The sequence below is a fragment of the Osmerus mordax genome, chromosome 6 (assembly GCF_038355195.1).
Source record: "Osmerus mordax isolate fOsmMor3 chromosome 6, fOsmMor3.pri, whole genome shotgun sequence".
NCBI lineage: Eukaryota > Metazoa > Chordata > Actinopteri > Osmeriformes > Osmeridae > Osmerus > Osmerus mordax.
The window spans coordinates 12,773,599-12,798,060 of record NC_090055.1 but is presented as its reverse complement, the minus strand read 5'-3'; the positions used below and the strand labels follow the sequence as shown (position 1 = coordinate 12,798,060).

General features: G+C 44.8%; 1 protein-coding gene across 2 annotated transcripts; it reads right to left on the bottom strand.

Annotated features, from left to right (window-relative positions):
- Positions 1 to 206: 206 nt before the first annotated feature.
- On the bottom strand, positions 207 to 22,180 carry taf2 (TAF2 RNA polymerase II, TATA box binding protein (TBP)-associated factor). Of its 2 annotated transcripts, none has more exons than XM_067237781.1 (26): positions 21,632 to 22,180; positions 21,454 to 21,508; positions 21,195 to 21,355; positions 20,664 to 20,782; positions 19,759 to 19,900; positions 18,955 to 19,186; positions 17,231 to 17,415; positions 16,944 to 17,057; positions 15,563 to 15,662; positions 15,205 to 15,290; positions 14,034 to 14,169; positions 13,290 to 13,444; positions 12,939 to 13,053; positions 11,229 to 11,338; positions 11,013 to 11,078; positions 8,516 to 8,768; positions 6,376 to 6,516; positions 6,150 to 6,260; positions 5,410 to 5,603; positions 5,010 to 5,149; positions 4,275 to 4,344; positions 3,926 to 4,035; positions 2,448 to 2,695; positions 2,100 to 2,276; positions 1,673 to 1,775; positions 207 to 1,513 (listed from the first exon to the last, which is right to left on the bottom strand). In XM_067237781.1, the coding sequence occupies exons 1-26, from the start codon at positions 21,679 to 21,681 to the stop codon at positions 1,209 to 1,211; spliced, it is 3,678 nt and encodes a 1,225-aa protein (XP_067093882.1). In that variant the 5' UTR covers positions 21,682 to 22,180; the 3' UTR covers positions 207 to 1,208. The 2 variants fall into 2 exon arrangements, with proteins under 2 accessions (XP_067093882.1, XP_067093883.1); XM_067237782.1 differs by having other exon boundaries at positions 2,463 to 2,695.
- Between the last annotated feature and the right edge of the window lie 2,282 nt (positions 22,181 to 24,462).

The window sequence follows — 24,462 nt, the reverse complement described above, 5'->3', positions numbered from 1 at the left end:
CGCGAAATGTTTGATAAGAGGTCTAACAGCACACCACTAAGTCGTTACGGGCAGTGGCTTGGGGGCATTGATTGATTTTATGTTACTTTAAAAGCACTATGATTGGGTCAAACAAGGATAACAGCCCAAACAGTCCTGGAACTGAACAGGACCATGCTCATTTCCTGTTCAAGTTCTGCCTGGAAGTCTGGGTATACTACCTACCACAGCTGATACTAAGTTGAACCCAAACAAGAGTAATTCCACATTCCACATGCGTCTCTATTGCTTTATTTTAACATACATTGTGAATGTATGACAACAGTTCCAATGGCAACGTGGCTATAGAACAGTTGAGTTGAAGTAACAGAAGAATGACTAGGCAATAAAACCAATTATGTTAAAACATGTCTGGTAATATGAATATTATAGAAAACACTTAAGATTTATGGAAAATACTTTGAATGGCTCATGTTTCAGGTCTACAGTATTGTCATGTCATAAAGCAGAATATGCAGAAATCCATGTTCAGTTTGGTTGAGATTTTGATAATCCTACAATTAGAAAAGTTTCTAAGAATGTTTTTCCCAACTTTTATTATTTACAACTACAATTCCGGTGGAAATTCCCCTCTTCACTGTAATGGTAGGCTTAAGGTAACCCTGCAATTAAATTAGCAGTGTTATAAAAAGTAATGACAAGTGGCAGTATAAAAACCAGAAAAGTCAACAACCGGGTAGCATACACATACCCCCAGCCAGGTCTGAGTTTCCCTTGTCCCTAACATGCACACACACACACACACACACACACACAGTTCCCCTCATACCAGTCACACACACACACATCAGCGAGTCTCACTTGTCTATGTGCAGCCATGTAAAAAATGTTGTTGTTGAGCGAGCCTAACCAAGGAGAATGTGAGTGTGTCTAGCCATGAAGGTCCCTGTACTAAAGGACAGGGAAGCAGACAAGCAAGCAAGGCCTCCAGCTGTATGAGTCTCTGTGTGTGTGAGCCTGTGCGTGTGTCGGGAATACCATTTGTGGTCTACCACCATGACACCACAGAATGTGGCTTGTTAAATCTATCTTCCGTCATCTTTCAGGAACACACCTCTATAAGCTAACGAGGAACAGAGTCGAAAAATACAAAAACGGTTGTAGACGCACCGCTGTCTCAGCTGGAGACAGGTTTGCACGCGTTTGCGGCTTCGCCTGCTGACGGGGGCTCAGTCGGACATGGAGGGAGAGCGCATGGAGCGCCCACTGGCTGGGCTGTTGCTGTAGGTATGGGGGTCCCTCCCATCGCGCTCTCTGTCTTTTTCCCTGCTGTCATGCTTGTGCTTGTGCTTATGTTTGTGCTTGTGCTTCTTCTTCTTCTTCTTATGCTCGTGGTGGTGGTGGTGGTGAGCGTGGTCGCCGGCGTGCTTAGTGGAGGACGGCGGCAACGAGGGGGCGGCCTCCTTTGCGAAGGTGGGCAGGGGCGTGGCGGGCATGGACAGCAGGGCCTGCTCCATCGATGGGGGCTCCTTACCTGGGGGTGGGAGAGGAGGAGGGACAAGGGGTCAGGTTTAGAAGGAGGCATGGGTGTTGTTTTAGTGTGTGATTGTTCATGTAGTTGTGGAGTGGAGGTCCAGTATGTTGAAGTGGTGCGAGTGTGTGTGTTGTTTATAGATGTGTGTGTGGTTCGGACCTGGCGTGGAGGGTCTCTCCAGCATGTTGAGGTGGTGGTGGATGAAGGCCTGACTGTCGTGAACAGACTCCATGTCTATGTCTTCCTCCTCCATGGTGTTGAACTGCAAGGACACACACACACACACATCAATAAACAGGTAAATCAAGTTAAAAGTCGCTTTGGATAAAAGCGTCTGCTAAATGTAAATGTAAAAGAGTTCAGTGAAATGCAGGCTTACTCTGGTACTCTTATGGATATTCACATGCATGTGTATACACATGGGTGTGGGTATGTGTTTGTATCAGTGTTGGCATATGGATTCTGTTGATATAAGAGATGCATCCATCCCCTGTTGTATGTATATTTTGTGTCTGGTTGACACAAATTTATGTTATTTAAAAGAAACCTAATAGAAAGTAAAATAAATACATATATTGGTGCTTACTCTGATCTTGTGTCGTCCACGGCTGACCTCGTCCTCCGGGTGCAGCACCTGGCCCGGCTCAGGGGGCGAGCCCAGAGGGGTGTCCGCCTTGCGCTTCAGGCCCAAGGGGGGCAGAGCCACACCGCTGCCCCCGCCTCCAGCAGAGGATACCTCCACCCCCATGTGCTCCTCATCCAACTGGAGGGATTGACAGAGATAGATAAACAGACAGACAGAGAGGAAAGACAGATACAGAGACAGAGACATACAGACAGAGTAAATAAGTCAGTAGGTTTGGGTGTGAGGGTTGCCATTAACCAAAGCAGCTCTTTCAGAGCCCTGTCAGACCGTCTCCCTCTGTGTTGTCACCTCTGGTATACTCACGCTGCTGGTGAAGGCCAGGGGCGGGCCGTGGAGCCCCGCACTGCCAGGCACCTCCGGCATGGCTGCGCCCCCCTGCTCAGGCTTGATGGTTGGGTTGAGGACGGCCTTCTTCTCCTTGAGGTTCAGTACCAGACCCAGTTCGGGCAGGGGCAGGCAGGAGGGCCGCGTCAGGCCAAATAGGGTGTGGTACAGGTTCACCGCATCGCAGCGCAGGCGCCAGTCATGAGAAGTACCTGGATCAGAAGAGGGGGTGGAGGTGTGTGTGTGGAAGAGAGAGAATGAGAGGGGAAAGGGATACATTCAATGTCACATCAGCTTGATTATTGATCGGAGACAAAAAGTACACTTCTGCAAGCTCATCACCCAGGATTTATTTAATTCAATTCAATTTAACTTTATTTCAGACACATAGGTCCACATCAATCCATTTTAACTCAATCAATTGGAAACAGCACTTAACTGGAACATCAAACCCCTAACTGGAAACTGGCAGGCTCACAACTGTAAAGCCGAGACATGTATTTGTGTGTGTGTGTGGTGAGAGAGGGATAGGGGGGGGGCAGGAGTGGCGAACAGGATAATAAAACAAACACTGCATTATGGCCTGGGCCAGGGTATTAGCGGTTGTCAGCCTTGGCCCGAGGCATGTTTGGCTTGGCCACCAGAGAGAGGCTCAGACCCCGGCCTGCTAACAGACCTCCAAGGAGTCAGGTCCGCCTCTGGAACCCCACAATACAATAGAGAGGGGTGCGTTTGCACCCCCCCAGCCCTCTTATGCTAACCACATGGGGCGATGCCGGGCAAAAGAGCGGCTCCGCTCAACAATGCTGGAATTGGTCCAGTAAAGAGAAACACAGTTGTTCTGCCCGCCTGTGAACAATCCTGTTTATTGATCTTGCGTGTCTCAGGGGATACTGGGATCCCTGGTTGGCATTGGCAGAGGAGATGAAAACACAAACCTCACACATACAGCAACACACACACACCTAAACGGACAAACCCTGGGGGTGGCAGGCAGACTTGGAGACAGTTGACATTTCCAGTAAAGTTGTACATGTGCGGCGTGTGTGTGTACATTGATAGGTGTGAGCTGGACCATCTGAATCTCATCTCTCTGTGGCTCCTACATGTGGGGCACAGATGGGGATGTGCTGCTGTGGGCCAAGCTTGACACAAAACCATATGATTTTATTGGCATCTCCCATACTCTTTCAGAACAATACAGACAAGGAGTGGAGACGTTTTGGAACAGGAGTATCTACATGCTGCAACCAACAGGAACATCCAAGTAGCCTTTCTGGGCTAATATTCAAGACGTATTCCGCCAAGGAAACGCTTTCTGAAGCCAATTGAGAATGCTCATTTGGAACTGAATAAAACATGGGGGTTCTTACCACCCCCCCACCCCCCTCCCCCCCAAAAAAGGTTTTCTTATAAAAGAAAGTAAGCTAAACTAAACTGACCGGAGTTCATGAGCTTCCACAGCTGGTCGACCAGGGCCTCGTTGCAGAGGGTGGAGTCAGTTGCCTTGGTGAAGGGAGGGTTCTTACCCAGCATGCTCAGGATCTTGTGTCTGAGCGGACACACCCGAGAACAAAGGAAGCAGAAAGAAGAGCAAGTGAATATCTGAGAAATGACTAGTCAGGAGAGTACATTTTACATTTGGATTCATTCTTCTAGTTACTTAAAGTCTCTCTCATCTGTTGTATAACAAAAAGGCAATTGACATGTTCTCCAAATACTGTGCAGTATAGTCAGAATTGAGAATTGCATTGAAATTCCCTGTGTTGTGTGTGGGCAGAGGTGGCTGACCTGACGTAGTGAGAGGGGTCAATTTGGACCATGTTCAGGAGCCACTGTAACTCCTCTGAGCTCCGTTCAACTGCAAATAAACACACCGTCATGAACACACACACACACACATTCCCTCACGCATCACTCTAAAAACACACAGGTATCACGTTGTAAAACACACACATCACGGCATTAAAAACACACACATGACAAAACTCAGGTTAAGAACACACACACACATATCCCAAAACACACACGCTGAGACTAGGCCGACTGGCCTTGCACACAAAGGACTCATTGAGAGAGAGAGCTGCTGGAATGAACCTAACATTTGATTAATGAGGTTTATATTAGCTAGCTGGCTAGCTAGCAGGGTTGCAGAAGCTAGATTGCAGCATTGGCACTTTAGTTGGGATACACTCTGTGCTAGCCAGCCCCCACCCTTCCCCCACCCACGGCTGTCAGTCAGACACTGGCACATCTTTACCGGAGATAAAGGTGTCTTTCAGTCAGCCATGTGTGGTGGAGAGGGTTATGAAATGTTGAGTGTGCAGTGTGGGGACTGCACTGAATTACCGATCTAACTCAACATTCAAGCTAGCCTGACTTCACAGTGGTTTTCAGATAACCATATTATATAAAATGCGTGTGCTTGGCCTTCTGTTGCTCTTATAGACATTAGGTTGGCTGGGTGTGTGTGTGTGATTTTGGTGTGGGCGTGTGTGATTCCGGTGTGGAGTCTTGAGTGTGTACCTCTGGTGTAGTCCACCACGGCTGCTAAGGCAGCCACGCGCACATCCACAAAGTGTCCGTACTCTGCGTAGGATTTGAACAGAGTCGGGTCGCTGGGGATGTGACCGTTCTTCTGGAGCATCCGGATGGCTCTGAGACAGCTGTGGAAAGAATGAGAGAGCGATAAAGAGACAGAGATAAAGACAGAGAGAGACAGAGAGAGAGTGAGACAAAGAGAGGCAGAGACAGACAGAAAGAGAGACAGAGAGAGCAAGATTAACAAAGACAGAGAGTGAGAGAAAGACAGATGTACAGAGTGAGATACAGTGATAAAAATAAAAAAACATCATCATACGTGATACAATTTTTTTCACAATAGCCCCTTTGAGCGCCTCATTCAGAGAAGGGTCTGGCCTGTTACCTGACTGTGATGGTGTTGCGGTAGCTGGGCAGCAGCTTCTCCATGTTCAGGAAGCGTGTGATCTCCTCCAGGATGTTGCGCACGTCCGCGTTCAGGTTGTCCACCGTGCGCACCTCGTTGCTGATGCTGATGGCTGGGGTCAGGGAGTTGGTCAGAGCGTCGATCAACTCAGCGCGGTAGAAGTTATCAGAGAACTGGAGAGGCGAGAGGGCCACACCGGGGTCAAAGGTCATTGGGACAGGACCGCTCCATATCCTCTGCTGAGTAGAACTCAGGATGGTGTTTATTAAGACAAGACTAGTACAGTATAGCTCTAACCTTGACCAATTAAATGATTACTAGTATTTAGTAGTCACATTATTTTGATAACGAGGTCTTTAACACTAAAATGTGTTAGAAAAGCTAGAAACCTATTAATATGATTTGCTGATTTAACCATTAAGCAGAAAACTCTCCTGACAATCCCCCTCCCTCAGGAATAACTCATGTTGGAATTGTTTTGGAACTTTGAGCTTTATGAATGACTGATCGGGCCCTCTGGAAGACCCCTGCTGTGTCCTTCCTAGTTCTGATGAGTCCCACTGTGTGTGTTTTATAACAGAACTTCCTGATTCTGTCTGGTAGAGGCAGTCCTCGCACCTCTCTCGTTCCACGCTGTTGCGGGTAAGGTTTCATGTTAAGGGCGAATGGGCCCAGATGTGGGGCTTATAAAACAGGGGAAGTGAACAACCCAGGCTCACCTTGTTCTTCCTGTTGTCGTTGTACTTAATGAGGTCCAGAATGAAGTTGAGCACGTCTTTGGGACACAGGTTCTGGATGTCTCTCAGCAACGCCATAGCAACTGGCATGGTCTGGAACACAATGTTGTCGTTTGTTAACAGCAATGTGTACACTTTGCTGCATTCACGTATATGGCAAAGGATGTGCTGACTCGATTTTATAATGAGCACCACTGTGTGTGACTACCTTCTGCAGGAAGTAGCTCTGAAAGTTCATGAAGTTGTTGGTCTTGACGATATTGGGACAGCTCTTGCAGCAGAACATCCTGGTGAACAGAGACTTCATGGCCGGGGGACCCGTCCACGTACTCATCATGGAATTGGCGATCTGCAGGAGGGAGGGAGAGAGCGTTTATAGGAGCATCCCAGACGCAGGTCTCCACTCTGCTTCGCGAGAGATAGGTAGCTTTTCTATTTTTGACAGATGTCACATCCAAGCCACAGAGTGAACTCTGTGAATATCGATACAAATCATTGAGGATGAATGTCTTTTTAACCACTACTACAGCTACAAATCTTTTATCTATGTCATTCATAAGTGTAGCCTATTAACTTTTTCAGTATATCTACAGCACAACAAAGTAGAAAAAACAAAATTATTAACACGATCACCACATTAAACCGGACAACAAAAATAAAATTGCCAACGTAGCAAGTTCTATCAACTTGTACTTAGCATACAAAATCAAAAGGAAGTCAATATCGGACAGGCAAAGTAGTTTACAGTTGTTTGTTGTTCTCACTAACTTGCCAATTCTGAAATGCTGTGGAGGACAGAACAGAACCTCGTCGGAGTCGTAACGCGCCGCAGACGCGTCCGGTGTAAATAGTGTTAGAATCACAGAATGTTCCTTGGCACTAACCACTAGTCCTTCTAGTTCACTTTTAGGTAACACTTTAGATACAAGTAAATGTAATAAGTTTGTTTATAGATAATATCTTAGTAAAGTCTTATTAAGACCTATTAATGTCATTACGCATCATTTAAGGGCATTATTACCTATTGACTAATGCTTCTCTCATCTTATGATATCATTAACTCTAACCCTTACTAATATTAACACTTAGTCTTAACACTAATGTTAATAAGCATCTTAAAATTGCCTTATTAGCTAATAACTAACACTTATTACAAGCACCTGGATCTAAAGTGTTTCACACTTAACTTTGGATGAACATGTCTGCTAAAACGAATACACAATAAATAAATGCTTTTGCAAATACTGTCCCCTTATGGTGCTATGGATTCATGTAACCCAGTACAATTAGTACTAACAGATAGTCCCAGAAGCAAGAAAGGTACGAGCTTGATCTAGGCTGGGGACAGATGCTCATCTGAGTCAGAGGAGATTTGTATGTAACTAAGGCTTAAGGATTGATGAACCCTTGACTGGGCAGTTAAAAACAGCATCAGTTCAGAACAGCATTGGTACATAACAGCCGCAGTCCATGACTTAACAGCATCTTTGGTCGGTTGGTTACTGAGGGGCAGAGCAGCAAGAAAGGTGTCCAGCAGAGATGCTGGCTGGGCAGCATGTCCTAAGAAAGGCTTGGCTACGGGACCTCCATGTTTTCATCACAGACAGGAGAAGCTGGGGGGTCGCCACAGCAGGAAATGAATAAGGATTTTTTTTTTGCGCTCGTGTGTGTTTGTGTGTTGGAGAGAAAGTGAGCAACTAAGTATAGGAGGTGTATAGATACATAGTTAAAGGGGTTCTTCAGGATGTTATCATTTGGTAGGATAAACACAAGGTGTGTGTGTTTTGGGGAAAGGTGGGGTGGGGGGTGTTTGAGAGGGGTGTGCTGCCTGGATTTGCCCCTGAGCACTTCCTGTGCCTTCGTCTCTTTCAACAAAATCACTGAGTTGTGGACCAGCCAAGTGTACGACGGTTAACCAGCGACCATAAAACATCAGCTCCCAGAACTACATGACAAACCATAGTTTGTCCTTCTCACCATCTCCATTCAGTTAGTGCTGTCAAGAGAACCCTGACTCAGGAGGAATTCAATGGAAGAAATGAATAAAAATGTAATGAAACCCACAAACTGTGGCTGATGCTATTTGGGTGGGCGGCCACATTGTCCTTCCCAAAATGAAGGCTAAAGCTGCCCAGACAATTCTGTTCAGTTTAGCTTTTAGTAACAATGCAGAGAGAGGGTCTTCGATATAGAAGCAAATAAAGCATATTTTATTCAACTTTAATCTTTTGTGGTTTCTATAGTGGATTTTCTTTCCATGTTGGCCTTGTCTAAACGCAGAGAGAGAGAGAGACAGAGAGAGAGAAATACAGAGAAAGAAATAACAAAAAGAAAAACTCCCATGTCACCTTTGCAAGGCAGAAGCAGGCCTGCATGCGGACTTTGTAGAAGCACTGCTCGTGCTCCAGGATGTCTGTGAGGGCAAGGCGTGAGGCTGGAGTGGGGAACTTCTCCAGCGCTGAAATGGCCTCCTCCTGCGCCACCACGTCCCGCTCATAACGCAGCTGGTACTGCCACATGAAGTCGGCCTGCTCAAACTCCACCTTGCGCAGGATGGACATGTCAGGGTCGATCCTGATCCACAGCAGTGGCGAGTCGGCGCTGGGGGGAGGAGACATAACTTTAACGTTGCTTGGAACAGAGGCTCCTACAGGTGCATGCCAAGTTGGACTACTGTCGGGCAAATGTTATTCATGGCCATGAGCATGTTTTCAGCAATGACCAGGCTAAATATAAAGTTAGGTCCATAAGTATTTGGATATTGACACAATTTTCATCATTTTGGCTCTGTATACCACCACAATTTGAAATGAAACAATCAAGATGTGCTTTAAGTGCAGACTTTCAGCTTTAATTTCAGGGTATTTACATCCAAATCAGGTGAACGGTGTAGGAATTACAATACATTTTATATGTGGCCCCCCCCTTTTTAAGGGACCAAAAGTAATTGGACAATTGGCTGCTCAGCTGTTCCATGGGCAGGTGTATGTTATTTGGGAGTTCGTTATTTCATTGACAAGGAGCAGATAAAAGGTCTAGAGTTCATTTCAAGTATGGTATTTGTGTGAAGAAAAACCCCTTCACGACAGTTGGCCAGATCAAGAACACTCTCCAGGAGGTAGGCGTATCTGTGTCAAAGTCAACAATTAAGAGAAGACTTCACCAGAGTAAATACAGAGGGTTCACCACAAGATGTAAACCATTGGTGAGTCTCAAAAACAGGTAGACCAGATTAGAGTTTGCCAAAAAACATCTAAAAGAGCCTGTACAGTTCTGGAACAACATCCTATGGACAGATGAGACCAAGATCAACTTGTACCAGAATGATGGGAAGAGAAGAGTATGTAGAAGGGAAGGAACTGCTCATGATCCAAAGCATACCACCTCATCAGTGAAGCATGGTGGAGGCGTGGGCATGTATGGCTGCCAATGGAACTGGTTCCCTTGTATTTATCAATGATGTGACTGCTGACAAAAGCAGTAGGAAGAATTCTGAAGTGTTTCGGGCAATATTATCTGCTCAGATTCAGCCAAATGCTTCAGAACTCATAGGACGGCGCTTTACAGTGCAGATGGACAATGACCCGAAGCATACTGCGAAAGCAACCAAAGAGTTTTTTTAAGACAAAGAAGTGGAATGTTCTGCAATGGCCAAGTCAATCACCTGACCTAAATCCAATTGAGCATGCATTTCACTTGCTAAAGACAAAACTGAAGGGGAAATGCCCCAAGAACAAGCAGGAACTGAAGACAGTTGCAGTAGAGGCCTGGCAGAGCATCACCAGGGATGAAACCCAGCGTCTGGTGATGTCTATGGGTTCCAGACTTCAGGCTGTCATTGACTGCAAAGGATTTGCAACCAAGTATTAAAAGTGACAATTAGATTTATGATTATGTTAGTTTGTCCAATTATTTTTAGTCCCTTAAAAAGTGGGGGGGGGCACATATAAAATGTGTTGTAATTCCTACACCTTTCACCTGATTTGGATGTAAATACCCTGAAATTAAAGCTGAAAGTCTGCACTTAAAGCACATCTTGATTGTTTCATTTCAAATCCATTGTGGTGGTATACAGAGCCAAAATGATGAAAATTGTGTCAATGTCCAAATACTTATGGACCTAACTGTAAGTGTTGTTGCTCAATGTAGGTGGACAACACACTTGTTTGCACCGTCCTCAGATCTGTGGATAGTTGGCCCAACGCTCAACACACACTCTGTGGCAGGCTCTCCTGCATCTTTGAGGCCGTAATGATATAGGTCTGGTTGTGGCATCCATGTTAGAACACTCCTAATGGGCCTCCAGATGTCTCCAGAGGCACTACAGCCAGAGGCTAAAACACACCAGGGGAAAGAAACCTGCCTGGACGTGGACTATCATGCTGCAGACTCCTGGCTGCTGCAATTCTGGCTAGGTGATCACTCTTCACTGACAGTAGTCAATATATACTGGTTAACAACCTATTACGAAATTCTGATCTGGTTGTAGAATCTGACTGCCATGTCATGTGTTCTGACTACTGTGATACATGGAGGACACTCTCCCAGGCACGTTCTAGCTCATTCCAAAGGTAGTTCATGGCTCTTAGCTAGGATTAGAACCACGCTGTCCTGGTGCCGGTCTAGATCTAATAAGGGTTAAGATTGTGTGCCTGTGGCTTGACTGCTGGGTGACGGAGGAGGTAAAAGGAAGGACAGATGGACTGTTGGGGTCTGCCCAGGCTAGGCTTTAATACCAATCAAGTAAAATTTGAGAACAGCTAGAAAGTGGGAGGAAGGAGTGAGAGAGAGGGAAAGAGAGTGGAGAGTGAGGGAGAGAAAAAGAGAAATAGTGGAAAATCTTACTCCATGGCCGAGAGGTCCATGTCAACCTCCTCGCCGTTCATCAAAGGAATCTTTTTCTTCTTGTTTCTGGAACAAACCGTGCACACACAGACACCGTCAACATGAGACTTGAATGCCAAAACAACAAACTTGAGAGAACAGTAGCAGATGGAGTAAAAGACACGCAAGCAGTAGGTAAGCCAGCCCAAACCCAGACCCCGCAGTTCAGGGACTGACCGTCTGCTCTTGGAGTGACAGGGGATGTCATGTTTGAGGCTGTTCTCTTCGATCTGGAGAGTGTGGTTGAATGAGCCATCCAGCTCCTGCACCGTCACCTTGATGGGACCCTGGGGAGAGCAGATCAATCACCAATTAATCTAGGGGAATACTGTGCATCCGGAAAGTATTCACAGCGCTTCACTTTTTTCCCACATGTTATGTTATAGCCGTATTCCAAAATGGATCAAAGTAATTTTTTCCCAAACAATTCTACACACAATAATAATGTGAACGTAACGTTTACAGAAATGTTTGCAAATCTAGAAAATAAAAAAATACAAATAAAAATCACAGCCTTAACCATGACACAAAGTTGAGCTCAGGTGCATCCTGTTTCCACTGGTCATCCTTGAGATGTTTCTACAACTTGATTGGAGTCCACCTGTGGTAAATTCAGTTGATTTGACATGATTTGGAAAGGCACACACCTGTCTATATAAGGTCCCACAGTTGACAGTGGATGTTAGAGCACAAACCAAGCCATGAAGTCCGAGGAATTGTTTGTAGACCTCCGAGACAGGATTGTATCGAGGCACTGATCCGGGAAGGGTACAGAAACATGTCTGCAGCATTGAAGGTCCCAATGAGCACAGTGGCCTCCATCATCCTTAAATAAGAAGTTTGGAAACACTAGGACTCCTCCAAGAGTTGGCCGCCCAACTAAACTGAGTGATCGGGGGAGAAGGGCCTTAGTCAGGGAGGTGACCAAGAACCATATTGGTCACTCAGACAGAGCTCAAGCTTTGCTCTGTGAAAAGAGGAGAACCTTCCAGAAGGACAACCATCTTTGCAGCACTCCACCAATCAGGCCTGTATGGTAGAGTGGCCAGACGGAAGCCACTCTTCAGTATAAGGCACGACAGCCCGTCTGGAGTTTGCCAAAAGGCACCTGAAGGATTCTCTGACCATAAGAAACAAAATTCTCTGTTCTGATGAAACAAAGATTGAACTCTTTGGCCTGAATGCCAAGTGTCATGTCTGGAGGAAACCAGGCACCGCTCATCACCTGGCCAATACCATCCCTACAGTGAAGAACGGTGGTGGCAGCATCATGCTGTGGGGATTTTTTTCAGCGGCAGGAACTGGGAGATTAGTTAGGGTCGAGGGAAAGATGAATGCAGCAATGTACAGAGACATCCTTGATGAAAACCTGCTCCAGAGCGCTCTGGACCTGACTGGGGCAAAGGTTCATCTTCCAAAAGGACAGAAACCCTAAGCACACAGCCAAGATAGCAAGGGAGTGGCTTTGGGACAACTCTGTGAATGTCGTTGATTGGCCCAGCCAGAGCCCAGACTTCAGTAGAGAGATCTGAAAATGGTTGTGCACCGACGCTCCCCATCCATCCTGATGGAGCTTGAGAGGTCCTGCAAAGAAGAATGGGAGAAACTGCCCAAAAATAGGTGTGCCAAGCTTGTAGAATCATACTCAAAAAGACTTGAGGCTGTAATTGCTGCCACATGAGCTTCCACAAAGTATTGAGCAAAGGCTGTGAATATTTAGGTACTTTTTGGTATTTTATTGTATTGAATCCATTTTGGAATAAGGCTGTAACATAAAATGTGTAAAACCGAAAGCACTGTGAATATTTTCCGGATGCACTTGCGTGCTCTTAAGTTCATTGGGTTAAATTTCGTCTCAAACCACCTCCGCTGCGGAAAGCCGCTCACCACATATTTCTGTGTTCCTGAGGAGGTGTAGTCCTGACGGATCTCCAGTTCCAGAACATTCCTTTTCCTGTTGAAGGCAAAACTGCCAAAGAACTTCACCACTGCACTCTGGTCTCTGGGTGGCAGGTGTTAAGGGCAGCACCAAGTTCATTACACTTTTATAAACAACCACCTTACAAATTACACTTTTTTTGTGAGGGTTCCTTTGAGTTTTGGTGTACATTTGTGCAATAACTACATTTGTGTACAACAGTGCTACAGTTCCTGAAAGGTAGATACATACATTACTAGTGTGGCTAAACTAAATACACGGATGAGTGTTTGGCAGTGCAATTCCAGGTGGAAGGATACACCCACTGCTTAATGAGGGGGCCTATGTCTTTGCCGGAGACGTTGGAGATGGACTTGAGGAAGCCGTGGGTGGAGACCAGCATCTGGCTCCACATGTGAGACTGGTACTTCTGGGAGGATGCTGTGCTGGCCAGACTCAAGAGCTTGTTAAACACCTGAGAGAAGAGGTAAAGTGAGATAAAACAGTGAGGTGAGATTAGATGGTGTGTTGAGGTGAGATTAGATGGTTTGTTGAGGTGAGATTAGATGGTGTAGTGAGGTGGAATTAGATTTTTTGGTGAAGTGAGATTAGATGGTGTGTTGAGGTGAGATTAGATGGTGTGGTGAGGTGAGATTAGATGGTGTGGTGAGGTGAGATTAGACGGTGTGGTGAGATTAGATGGTGTGGTGAGGTGAGATTAGATGGTGTGGTGAGGAGAGATTAGATGGTGTGGTGGTATTAGATGGTGTGGAGAGGTGAGATTAGATGGTGTGGTGAGGAGATATTAGATGGTGTGGTGGTATTAGATGGTGTGGAGAGGTGTGATGAAGAGATGGGAGGAGAGGCGAGAGGTGAAGAGACGAAGAGTTATATATGATACAATACCATGCGTCATACCGTGCTACATAACCAATATTATATGCCCCTCTACATAGTTTACTAACAATAAACTTGCAAAGGATCAACATCTAAAACAGAACATTTTCTAGATTAAATGAGGACAGCCGAAGGCGGCCACTAAAGCAGAATGAGGCTTCACAGACCTGTAGCATGAACTCCATGCTAATCCTGTTCTCTATGAGCCTCATGACCAGGTGGGCTTTGCACTGGAACATCTTGTAGTATTCCCATGACAGGGTGTGTGGGTGCTTGATGGAGAAGTGGAGGTGTGGAGTAGGGCTGCACACACACACACGAGTACAACAAAACAAAAAACAAGATGTTTGACCACTGAGTTAGAAGAATTGGACATCATACATTGAAATGGTCAACAACACTCTATTCTATTTCTATCATGTTTGGGCCACTGCTCTCTTCATTAACTTTTTTTAGACCCTGAATTGAAGTTGAGTGGAGTAGGTGTCAATTCTATGGGAACATGATCTATCATAACTGGCGTTTCTGAAGCGCTTAATGCCAACTCCATCCTTCAACCTTCCCCTGCAAGTCAGCAACTCTCCAGAAAAGCATTTGTCTACGGTTACAGGCCAAGTTGACGACAGCCAACGCACAGACATGAGTTAGTGCTGTGGTAATGTGTGAAAAGCTCTCCAAATCTCTTCCCCCCCATCCACACAAAAATAGATTTGATTTACAACAAACACTGGAGTCTGCGCCAGAGGCTTACTGGGTCAGGATGAATGAGACCACTCAACACGCCTCTCCCTCACAGTGTTCTGGTTATGTCTTGGAAAGCAAGACTCTCTTTAAAAAAAGTTTTTAATTAAACTAAATTAAAAAAACACACCGTAAGCAAGGCATGCTCTTGGCATGTGAAAGAGCCCTGCCTGCAAAAAAAAATATGGGTGTATTCCATCCTCTCCTGAGTACTTAAGTGCTACCTGGATGTGGGAGTGTGTATATCGAACTCTAGTGTTTGGTGTAATGTACAGTATTAGTGTATAGCTCTTGGCCACTCATTTTGACATGAGGGCTGGCATATACTGTAAAATATAGAACTGAACTGGTTCAATTAAGGCTGATGCACATTCGCTTGCCCCAGCTAATACAGCCTATTGAAATAATTGACAAAGCAGTCAACCAGAAATGCACTTATTCTTCTATGATGTGGTATTTTGGTATTTTCTTAAAATGTAACTTCTTACATTGACTACGCACAAACAGCCTACTAGTCAATTATCAACAGTCAAGCCTCCTGTACCGGTCTTAGCCTGACTTCACATCGTCCCCAGACACAGATGTAGAGGGTCTCACTTGTCTTTCTCCTTGCCACCACTGAAGGTTGGGTGGAGCAGGACACCTCCCATCTTCAGCTCGTACTCCACGATCTTGTCCAGTTCCTGAGAGTGAAAAAATACATCCAGTTTTTGGGGAATTTGTTGGATTGAATCGTTTGAAAACCGTGTTCCTCGAGAGCAACAGTCCTGTAGGTTTTTGCTCCAACCCTAATGTCGAACACCTAATTCAAATAATTAGCTGGTTGATACCATGGATGGGATTAGTTACATCTGGAGTGTTCAAGAACAGGACTGAGCAGTCCTGTATTAAATGGTTAAACCGGACCACTCAAAATCAAAAAGATAAAACGTCAGTAAAAACTGAGAATCTCGACCTCTTTGATCCAGTGTCGGTACTCGTTTACTCCAAAGGTTTTCTTCAGATAAAGGCCATAGATGTATCCTGAGATCCCCTTCAAAACCCACTCGTCAGCCCTAGGGGGAAACACACACACATGCATGGACAGATACACATACACATACACACACACATCAGTCTTGGAGAAAGATTGCAAGCAATACATAGATACAGATAAGGTCCTACGATGGGCAAAACATGACCCACATTTAACAAACTATAACACAGATTTCATGTCACACAGACCATATTAATTATCAAAAAAATATTATTATTAACTACCATTCCATGCTACCAAAACAAGGTGATTGCAACGTGGTCCCACAACACAGCAAACTTTTATTCAACAATTTTTCTTCATCCTCTACAGTGTTTTTATTTATCAGAGACGTGGTCCTATTGCCTGCCTGTGCACCACCCGTTTGCGAAGCTCGACTAGAACATCGGTAAGGTGAGGCGATGCCAACTTCGAAACATTGAGCTGGCACCAAAAAGCTGCCTCACTTACAGGCCTGAACAGAATCACACTGCGCCATAAATTGTTTGCAGACACCGGCTCTCCCCCGTATCAAAGGAAGGCCTGTTTGATTTTCCCATGGGTTACACAACGCTGCGCGCCAGATAAATAGCGGCGTAACCCGACGCAGGGCCCGTCTCATGTGGTCTGAAACGCTTCTCCAGACAGGGGGTCCATTGTTTGCGAGGGGGTTTGGGGGTAGGGGGTGGAGGATCAAAGTCTTGGACACCTCCGGATAAACTTCAGCATTTCTCTCCAACCTCGCCCTTGCCCCCTCCCCTAGTCCTAGTCTGAGCCCCCATTCCCAGAGGCCTCCTCTGCTTCCCCTTCAGACAGGCTGCCAGCCACACACACATCCATCATGGATGTAATATTCCCAGCCTTGGCCTGGCCTGACTGCCAATGGTGATAACATACCGTCTTGCTGTACGAAATCTCTCTGACCTGAACTACTGCAGTTATACAAGACATATGAAATACAGGACTTGAAAGGGAAGAACCGATGGAATTGTGAGGAGAGAGACAGAGAGAAAAAGAGAGATTAAGATAGAGGGCAAGTAAAAAAGAAAATGAGAGAGAACAAGCTTGAAAGAGAACAGAAGACAGAAACGGATGAGAGAAAGAAGAAAAGGGGTGAGTAGAGAAATAGAGAGGAGGGAGAGAAAGAGAGCGGGGGAGAAGACAGAAACAGGGTAAGAGAAGGGAAAGAGAGGGGGAGAGGAGAGAAAGAGAGGAGGGAGAGAAAGAGAGGGGTAACAGGAGAAAGGGAGGAGTGGGGGGGGGGGAGAAAAAGAGGGAGAGGGACCCCCCTTATTTGACCTCAACATCATACAGCACTCACCAGGACATGCGTGAGATGAAGCAGCCAAAGAACTGCTGGGCCAGAGCCTGGGCCAGACAGCTCCGTGTCAGGGGGGTCTGGTCGATGATCATGCCACTATGGAGCAGGTTGGTGCTGCAAGGAGGGGCAGTCATGGAGAGGAGAGAGGTGAGGTTGGGGAAGATAAGGGAAGGTATTAAGTCAACATCAAATTCAACAAAACCAGCATGCAAAGGCTCCGTGAACACACATTAGCACAGTCCCCACACACACACACAGTACACACACACACACCCACGCAGCCCTACCTGAAGATGCTCATGGAAGCATAGGAGGAAACCTCCACATAAGCCTCATCCACAAACACGGTCTTGAAGCAGGCATAGGGGTAGCGGCAGGTGAGGATCTCCTCATAGAACTCGAAGATCTCATGGAGGAACGACATGGAGTGTTTCAGCAAGGGCAGGAGCTGGGGCAGGCAGAAGTGGGTCACCTGGACGATAAAGACAAAAAAACAAGAGGCTTTGAGATTACGTTTTAAAGTATGGTCACTTGTAGGATATCTGTGACTCACTGGTAATGTCCATAAAGCCTTCAAAAGTAAGTCAACGGTTCAGCACATCGCTATGAAGCACAAGTCACTGGGACGAACAATTGGAGAAGCACTTCCCCACCTAGTGGTCAATATCCAAAAGTACACCAGTAATCAAATACAACCATCACTTTACCAACAGAGAACGCTTTCCCCCTGTAGTCAACACTGATTATTTCCTCCAATTAGGGGTGGAACGGTACATGTATTCGTATTGACCCATACGGTACGGGCGTCACGGTTCAGTGCATGAAATTACACGGAGAATACACGGTATAAAAATAAATAAAACTCAAAATGACAGCAGCGGTGTCTGCCGATATCACAGAGTTGAGGAATTTCTCCAAGCTCGATTTTATTCAAAAAATGAGTTTATAGAAAGAGGGAGGTCTACGCCAGACTTAGATGGACTACTGCAGCAAAAGGGACAACATGTTTTCGATCGTTTCAAACAGACTGGTACAGCATGGAAGAAAAGATTGGCTATGTGGCTGTGCTAACAGTCAGCAGATGTAGGCTACTGCTTGTACTATTTACTGTGTTTACTGTTTTACATTTACATTTAGTCATTTAGCAGACACTCTTATCCAGAGCGACTTACAGTAAGTACAGGGACATTTCCCCCGAGGCAAGTAGGGTGAAGTGCCTGGCCCAAGGACACAACATCATTTTGCACACCCAGAAATCGAACCGGCAACCTTCTGATTACTAGCCTGATTCCCTAACCTCTCAGCAACCTGACTCCCATGTTTTGACATATTAGCCTAACAATAAATTAGGTAATCTGGCTTTCATAACTCAGTGCCTAACCTTTTACTGACATCACCGCACGTCACTGGTTGTGGGGTATGTGAGTGGAAATACATCTAACATTCTAACGCATATAACGCATCTGGCGTGTGCTAAATGACTAAAAATATCCGATGCCACCACCCAGGTGTGCCAATCACTGGAACGAGACAAAAAAAAACTGTCCAACTTCTCCTCCCTACAGTGCTTAACCAGCCATTAGATACACATACAAATAAGGCAAAAAAATCACTGACGCAATCGGAATTTACATGTCATCTTCAATGCGCCCGTATTCACTCGTAGAGGAACTTGGTTTGTTTTGCTTTTCCCTCCATTGTACCGAACCCGTACCAAACCGTGATGTCTGAACCGCGGTATGAACCAAACTGTGACTTCAGTGTACCGTTCCACCCCTACCTCCAATGTATTTATCATTCCAGTGCAAAAGCCCACATTCATAGCAAAGAGCTGTCAAGTCGGTAGGCTATCCTGAACTTCTCTCATGTTGGTGGATACTGCTGGTTTAATATTGTCTTGATTAATCTGTTATTTACCTGCTGTCTGCTCGTTTTTTATGATGAATTTCACCGTTGGGGATAAATAAAGGATTGGTGAATTGATTGTCTGATTCACGGAGAGCCGCCTCACCTCGTGCATGTAGGGGTCCACTAGGATCTCGAAGGGCCCCACGGCCAGGGAGATGTTGGGGGCAGCAGTGGGGATGGGCAGCACGTAGTGGAAGGTCTTCTTCCTCATGTCGTGGGTGTAGATCGTCTCCACCAGGTCGCCACATGACACAGCCACCATGGAAGCGTCCACTGTGAACTCCAGCTTCCAGGTGCACAGCTCAGAGTATGAGTCCACGCAAGGGAACCAAAACCTGGGGTGGGAACAGGGTTGGCAGGGGTGAATGGGTAGCGGAGGGGGGGGGGGGGGGGGGGGGGTTGGTCGCAGGTGGGAGGGGAAGGCATACATTTGCATATGTTTATGGACAAACGTGAGCATATTGTATTGTGGATGATGGAGTCTACTCAAGCATCCCGGGTACTTTCTATGAATTTATGAACTATGACAAAACCTGTTTTTTTGGCCATATGTTGAGTAGACCTAGCCGACTATATAAACTGTTATATCATCTGTTCTGGACGCTTCATTAAATGAAGAAATCCTTTTAGATCTAGAGATTTTATACATTGCAACTTGTGCAGTTCATATATTTAAGGTGCTACCTAGGAATGCGGCATTAACGGAACACAATGTACCGACAACAAAAGTACTGTCAATACTCGCAGCGTCACCTACTATTAGAAACAACCTTTACATTTTTGGGATGACAGCCATTTACAGCCATCTTATTTATTCAATTCTATTCTACTATTCAATGTACCATTTCATAATATAACAGTTTCTTTCTAGAATCACATCATTAATGTTGGTTTCTATTAGTAGTACCTGGTGGAGTTCTGGTAGCCAAATGAAAAGACATGTGCTCCTCTCTCAGCCATGCTCCCCTCTACGTCAGGCACTACAAAGTGCAACCCTCCCTTGGGCTGGTCCAGGGAAAACTCAATGTACACCTTGAGGACATTCATCTCTGTAAAGAAGAGTAGTCAAGACACAAGGTAAGGGGTTGGCTATAGTTAGCAGACCAAGGCCATGTTTCTCATTCCATTTTGATGGAGGATATCTGAAACTAATGATATCTGAAACTAATAATAATAACTACTTACTAACCGAGAGTGAGGTCATGCCGGGAAATATCAAACTGAGGCTTTAACGTATCGACCGTGCGATAGTGATCAAGCCGATATTTCCCGGCATGACGGGAGATGATGGTTGAGGTTAGTAAGTTGTTTATTATATGGCATTTTTAACTCTTTTCATTTTGTAAATGAAAATAAATGGTAATTGTAAATAGAAAACATGTCGTTTTGTTCAGCTCTCAAGTCTTCTCACGGTGTGTTTCAGGTGTTGCCTAGCAACCAATCTGAAATCTGAACAACCAAACCAAATCTGCCTAGCGCTTGTCGTTTTTCTCTCTGTGTTCACACTTTTCTGCTCTTTTAGAAACTTAAACATTATCATCTGGATAGTAAAACTCTGACTCCTCGATATCGCTCATTTTGAAGATGAGGGCAATAAGAAATACGCGGCTGGCATGACTACCCGTTAGCCAATCAGAACACTCGTACTGTCGTTGCCATATAAGAAACATGTTTCAACCTAGTTGAGTTGCTTAAACTTTTTGTGTCAAAAAAACCTGCAAAAAAGCTATCATGGAATCTAGCATGGCAAGCACTATGCACGTTTCTGTATTTCCTGGCAACCAATGACCTAGTCTTGCTCTCCTGTCTCACCGTCTCCCTGCTTCCACAGCTCTGAGGGAACCTTGATGACCAGCTCCCCGTGACCTGCATCTGGGTCCACAGCGCTCACTGCAGCAGTGTATGCACTGGAAAAGTAGTTCAGGTTCCTCCTGGAGGCAGAACAAGGGCAGATGTGTTGAGGGAGGAGAGGTATTACAGCACTGGTGCTGTCTGTCTAATGAGGAGAAGTAGCTATACATACCTACTAGTGTTATTCCTACTTTGCAACAAAATGATTCATTTTTGCCTCAATGTTCAACGTACTAAGCACTTCAATGTAGCAGATGCTGGTATCCAAGGTTACTTGCATTCAGAATCTTTGTGGGACGCACAATACAATGTAGGCACTGCACAGCAGTGCATTATGGAACTTTACTTACTTAGGCTGAGAAGGGTTCAAACTTCTAAAGGCAAATGATGGCAAAGGAATAATGCCTCATCACAGTTCTCTGGAACTGTGTACATGTAAAGTATCTGTCCTAAGTTAATAAACAAACATCAGTTTGATTGAAGGATACTCACTGCTTGGACTCATGATGGCAGACCTCCAAGGTGGGGTCATTGTAGATGAAGGGAGCCTCCAAGTCGTTGACTCTCACTCTGTAGATCCTGCATTGTTTACTGTTAAGTTTGATGCGATTCAGGTTCACCACTGTAGGGAAGATGGTCAGCTCCACATAACCCTGTTACATGCACGGAATGTTCAGTAGAAATTATTCGCGACATATGATGCCATTTGTTGACTCCATTAAGCCTACTTTATATAGGTGCATCTACTTACGATTACAGATTTCCTCTGGAAGTTTATGTTGTTGATGCACACCACCTGATGGGTCGTGTGAACAACAAAACAGGATATCAATACTTAAACCGACCTCAGTAATCGAGTATGTGAATTGTATATTGCCTATGTGTAAAAGTGGTTTCAACTGAGTCACAAAATTGGAGAAAATACTTATAATTTAAAAGGCCGTGGGCTCTCAAATCCTTTATCTTTCTTCCTGTTCATCGTTGTCTTGTTCCGTTTAAAACATGTTTCACGAGAGACGGTTATGTGGACACCGTATCTACAAACACCAAATCTATTGGCAGACCGAGTAATCTAGCTATAGTACATCCACTTTCTAAAACAGCTGTGCTTGCTTGCTGGCTAAACACAGGCTATGTGCATTCATATGTGACTCTTCCTCTTGTTGGTCTATTAGATTGACAATGAGAATATAGACACTTCGACTCTACCAGTAAACCTGTGGTCTTAGCGATGTGCAGGTTAATATCCCACAATGAATGTCACGAGACGGCTAGCAAAAACGCTAGCTAGCTAGTGGTGTAACACGTCAGAGTGTGCAATGTCTTCTGTCCAAGTCACATAAAAGTAATTCCGTGATGCATTCAATTATGGAATAATGGGTTGGATTCAATGAGATAATGTAGTCAAACGATCCATATCAAAATATAAAAAAGAGATCCCGTTTTCTCGAAAGATCAGAGCAATGAGAATCCTCTCAGTAAATTCAGCCATTTTGTTTGTAACCTTTGACCTCCCCTTTCGGAAGAGAAAAAAAACATTAGCTCTACAGTTAATATTTATTAAAAGGCTTGCAAGCTAAATTCACTGTATACCTGTATAATTCGTTAAATGTCTCTTGATATAAATTATTTCCTTAACAAAGGAAATGTTTTGAATCATCACCGGTAGCTAACCATTTCACCAGTTGATGGCACCAAACTGTATCTGATTGTATGCAGTCTTTGGCGCCAAAGCGTGAGATACCTTTGATCTGACTAGTGCACAGTGCCCGTGATGCAGTTGGTGGCACACACACAGATTCATGGAATTATAGTAGACCTAGCCGAATATATAAACTGTCATCTGTTCTGGACGCTTCATTACATGAAGTCAATACTTTTAGATCTAGAAAATGTATACAAAGTCCCATTAAATAAATAAATGTTGTCTTTACAAAAACTTCATTTCATTTGAAATAAGTAAATGTATTTATGTAGGTGAATGGATTCTGCTATATATTTATATGATGCTATATTTATATATTTATTGCCATATTTCTAAATTTCAGGTTCATTTCATTGCCATATTTATTTATTTAGTTATGTATTTATTTAATTTGGAATCAAACGGTGTTCCATATATCCCCACTACATTGGCACTCTACATCTTCTGGATTTTTTTTCTTCTTAATTTATCTCCCCTGGATCTGCGCCCATTACTTTCACTCTTCTGCCACACGGAATTACTCGCCCTATGCTACGTTCATTACGTACGCCGGCCACGTCACAGGCTCCCGTGTTTACATTCCACCTTGACCTCCCACAAATTATCTGTGTTCCATAAGCAGGTCCTTTTAGCATGGTCTCTAATATATAAGCACAATTTCTCTCCACACAGGTGTCTTGTCTGGAATAATAGATATATTTTATTTTAAAAACAAATCACTTTGAGAGATGGAGAGTTAGATTTAGCTGGTGAACCAGCTATTTGATGGAGAGTGGCACTGTTTTTATCAACATACAATATTCCAGTTTCTCCAAAATAATTTGCCATAGTATTTTGATGCCATTCCGTCAGGCATAATAATGCTTTTTAGAAATACAGTCAGACCTCTTATACTTTTGCCAGCAATAAAACTCCCATGTAAATTAATTAATGTAATAAGGAACAACTGTTAGATACTCGTGATCTTTAGGGACACCTAATCTGTTGCCCCGCTTTAGCTCTGATTGGCGCCGCCGTGAGTCAGAGATAGTTGGCAACACTAAGGACAAGTATGGCGTATATGAACCGAACCGTGACTTCAGTGTACCGTTCCACCCTCTTCTCCTTTTTCCTCCTTGTCCTTTCTCCTCTTCTCGCTTTTTATCCCATGTCTATTTTACTCTTTCTATCCTTACTGTTCATCCACAGGTTTACTGGTGTCGGTGATCCCTCCCTCCCTCTTCTTCCTTCCACCTGGGTAATTTCCACACTCCTCTCCTCTCTTGAGCTGTATATGTTTGTTTCACCTCATCTGTGTATCTGCCCCATAGGGAACTTTTGTATGCATGTGACTCCCTCTGTATACCTTCCTACTTCCTTCTACTCCTATACCTATGCACTGTGGGGCAGGAATTCTCAGAGGGCCCATGAGGGCCCATGAGCAGCTGCAGGACCTGCCAAAGCTCAGGGCAGAACAGAGGGGCTGGATGGCCTACCAGCTGAGTTCTACAGGCACTTTTGGGGCTTTTTGGGTCCTAACCTACTGGAAGTATACCAGGAGGCTCTTGTGGAACACATGCTACCAAGCAGCTGTAGGCAGGCAGTATTGTCACTGCTGCCTAAAAAGGGTGATCTAAGGCTGCTCAAGAACTGGCGACCTATGTCTCTTATGTTTGGAGTCAGGTGGCTGAGCGGTGAGGGAATCGGGCTAGTAATCCGAAGGTTGCCAGTTCGATTCCCAGTCATGCCAACTGACGTTGTGTCCTTGGGCAAGGCACTTCACCCTACTTGTCTCTGTCGCTTGTCGCTCTGGATAAGAGCGTCTGCTAAATGACAAAAAATAATAATAATGTTTGGACTACAAAATCTTATCCAAGTTTTTGGCCAATAGGCTGAAGTTGGTGCTAGACAGCATAGTGCATAGAGTCTTACTGTGTTCCAGGAAGGTCAATAATGGACAACATTTCTTTCTCATGTGGCATGTCATTGATTGGGCAATGCTTGGGGGGCATTATTTGAGAATTATGTCAGTTGATTGGGAAAAAGCATTCATATATATCTTTGAAGTGATGGAGT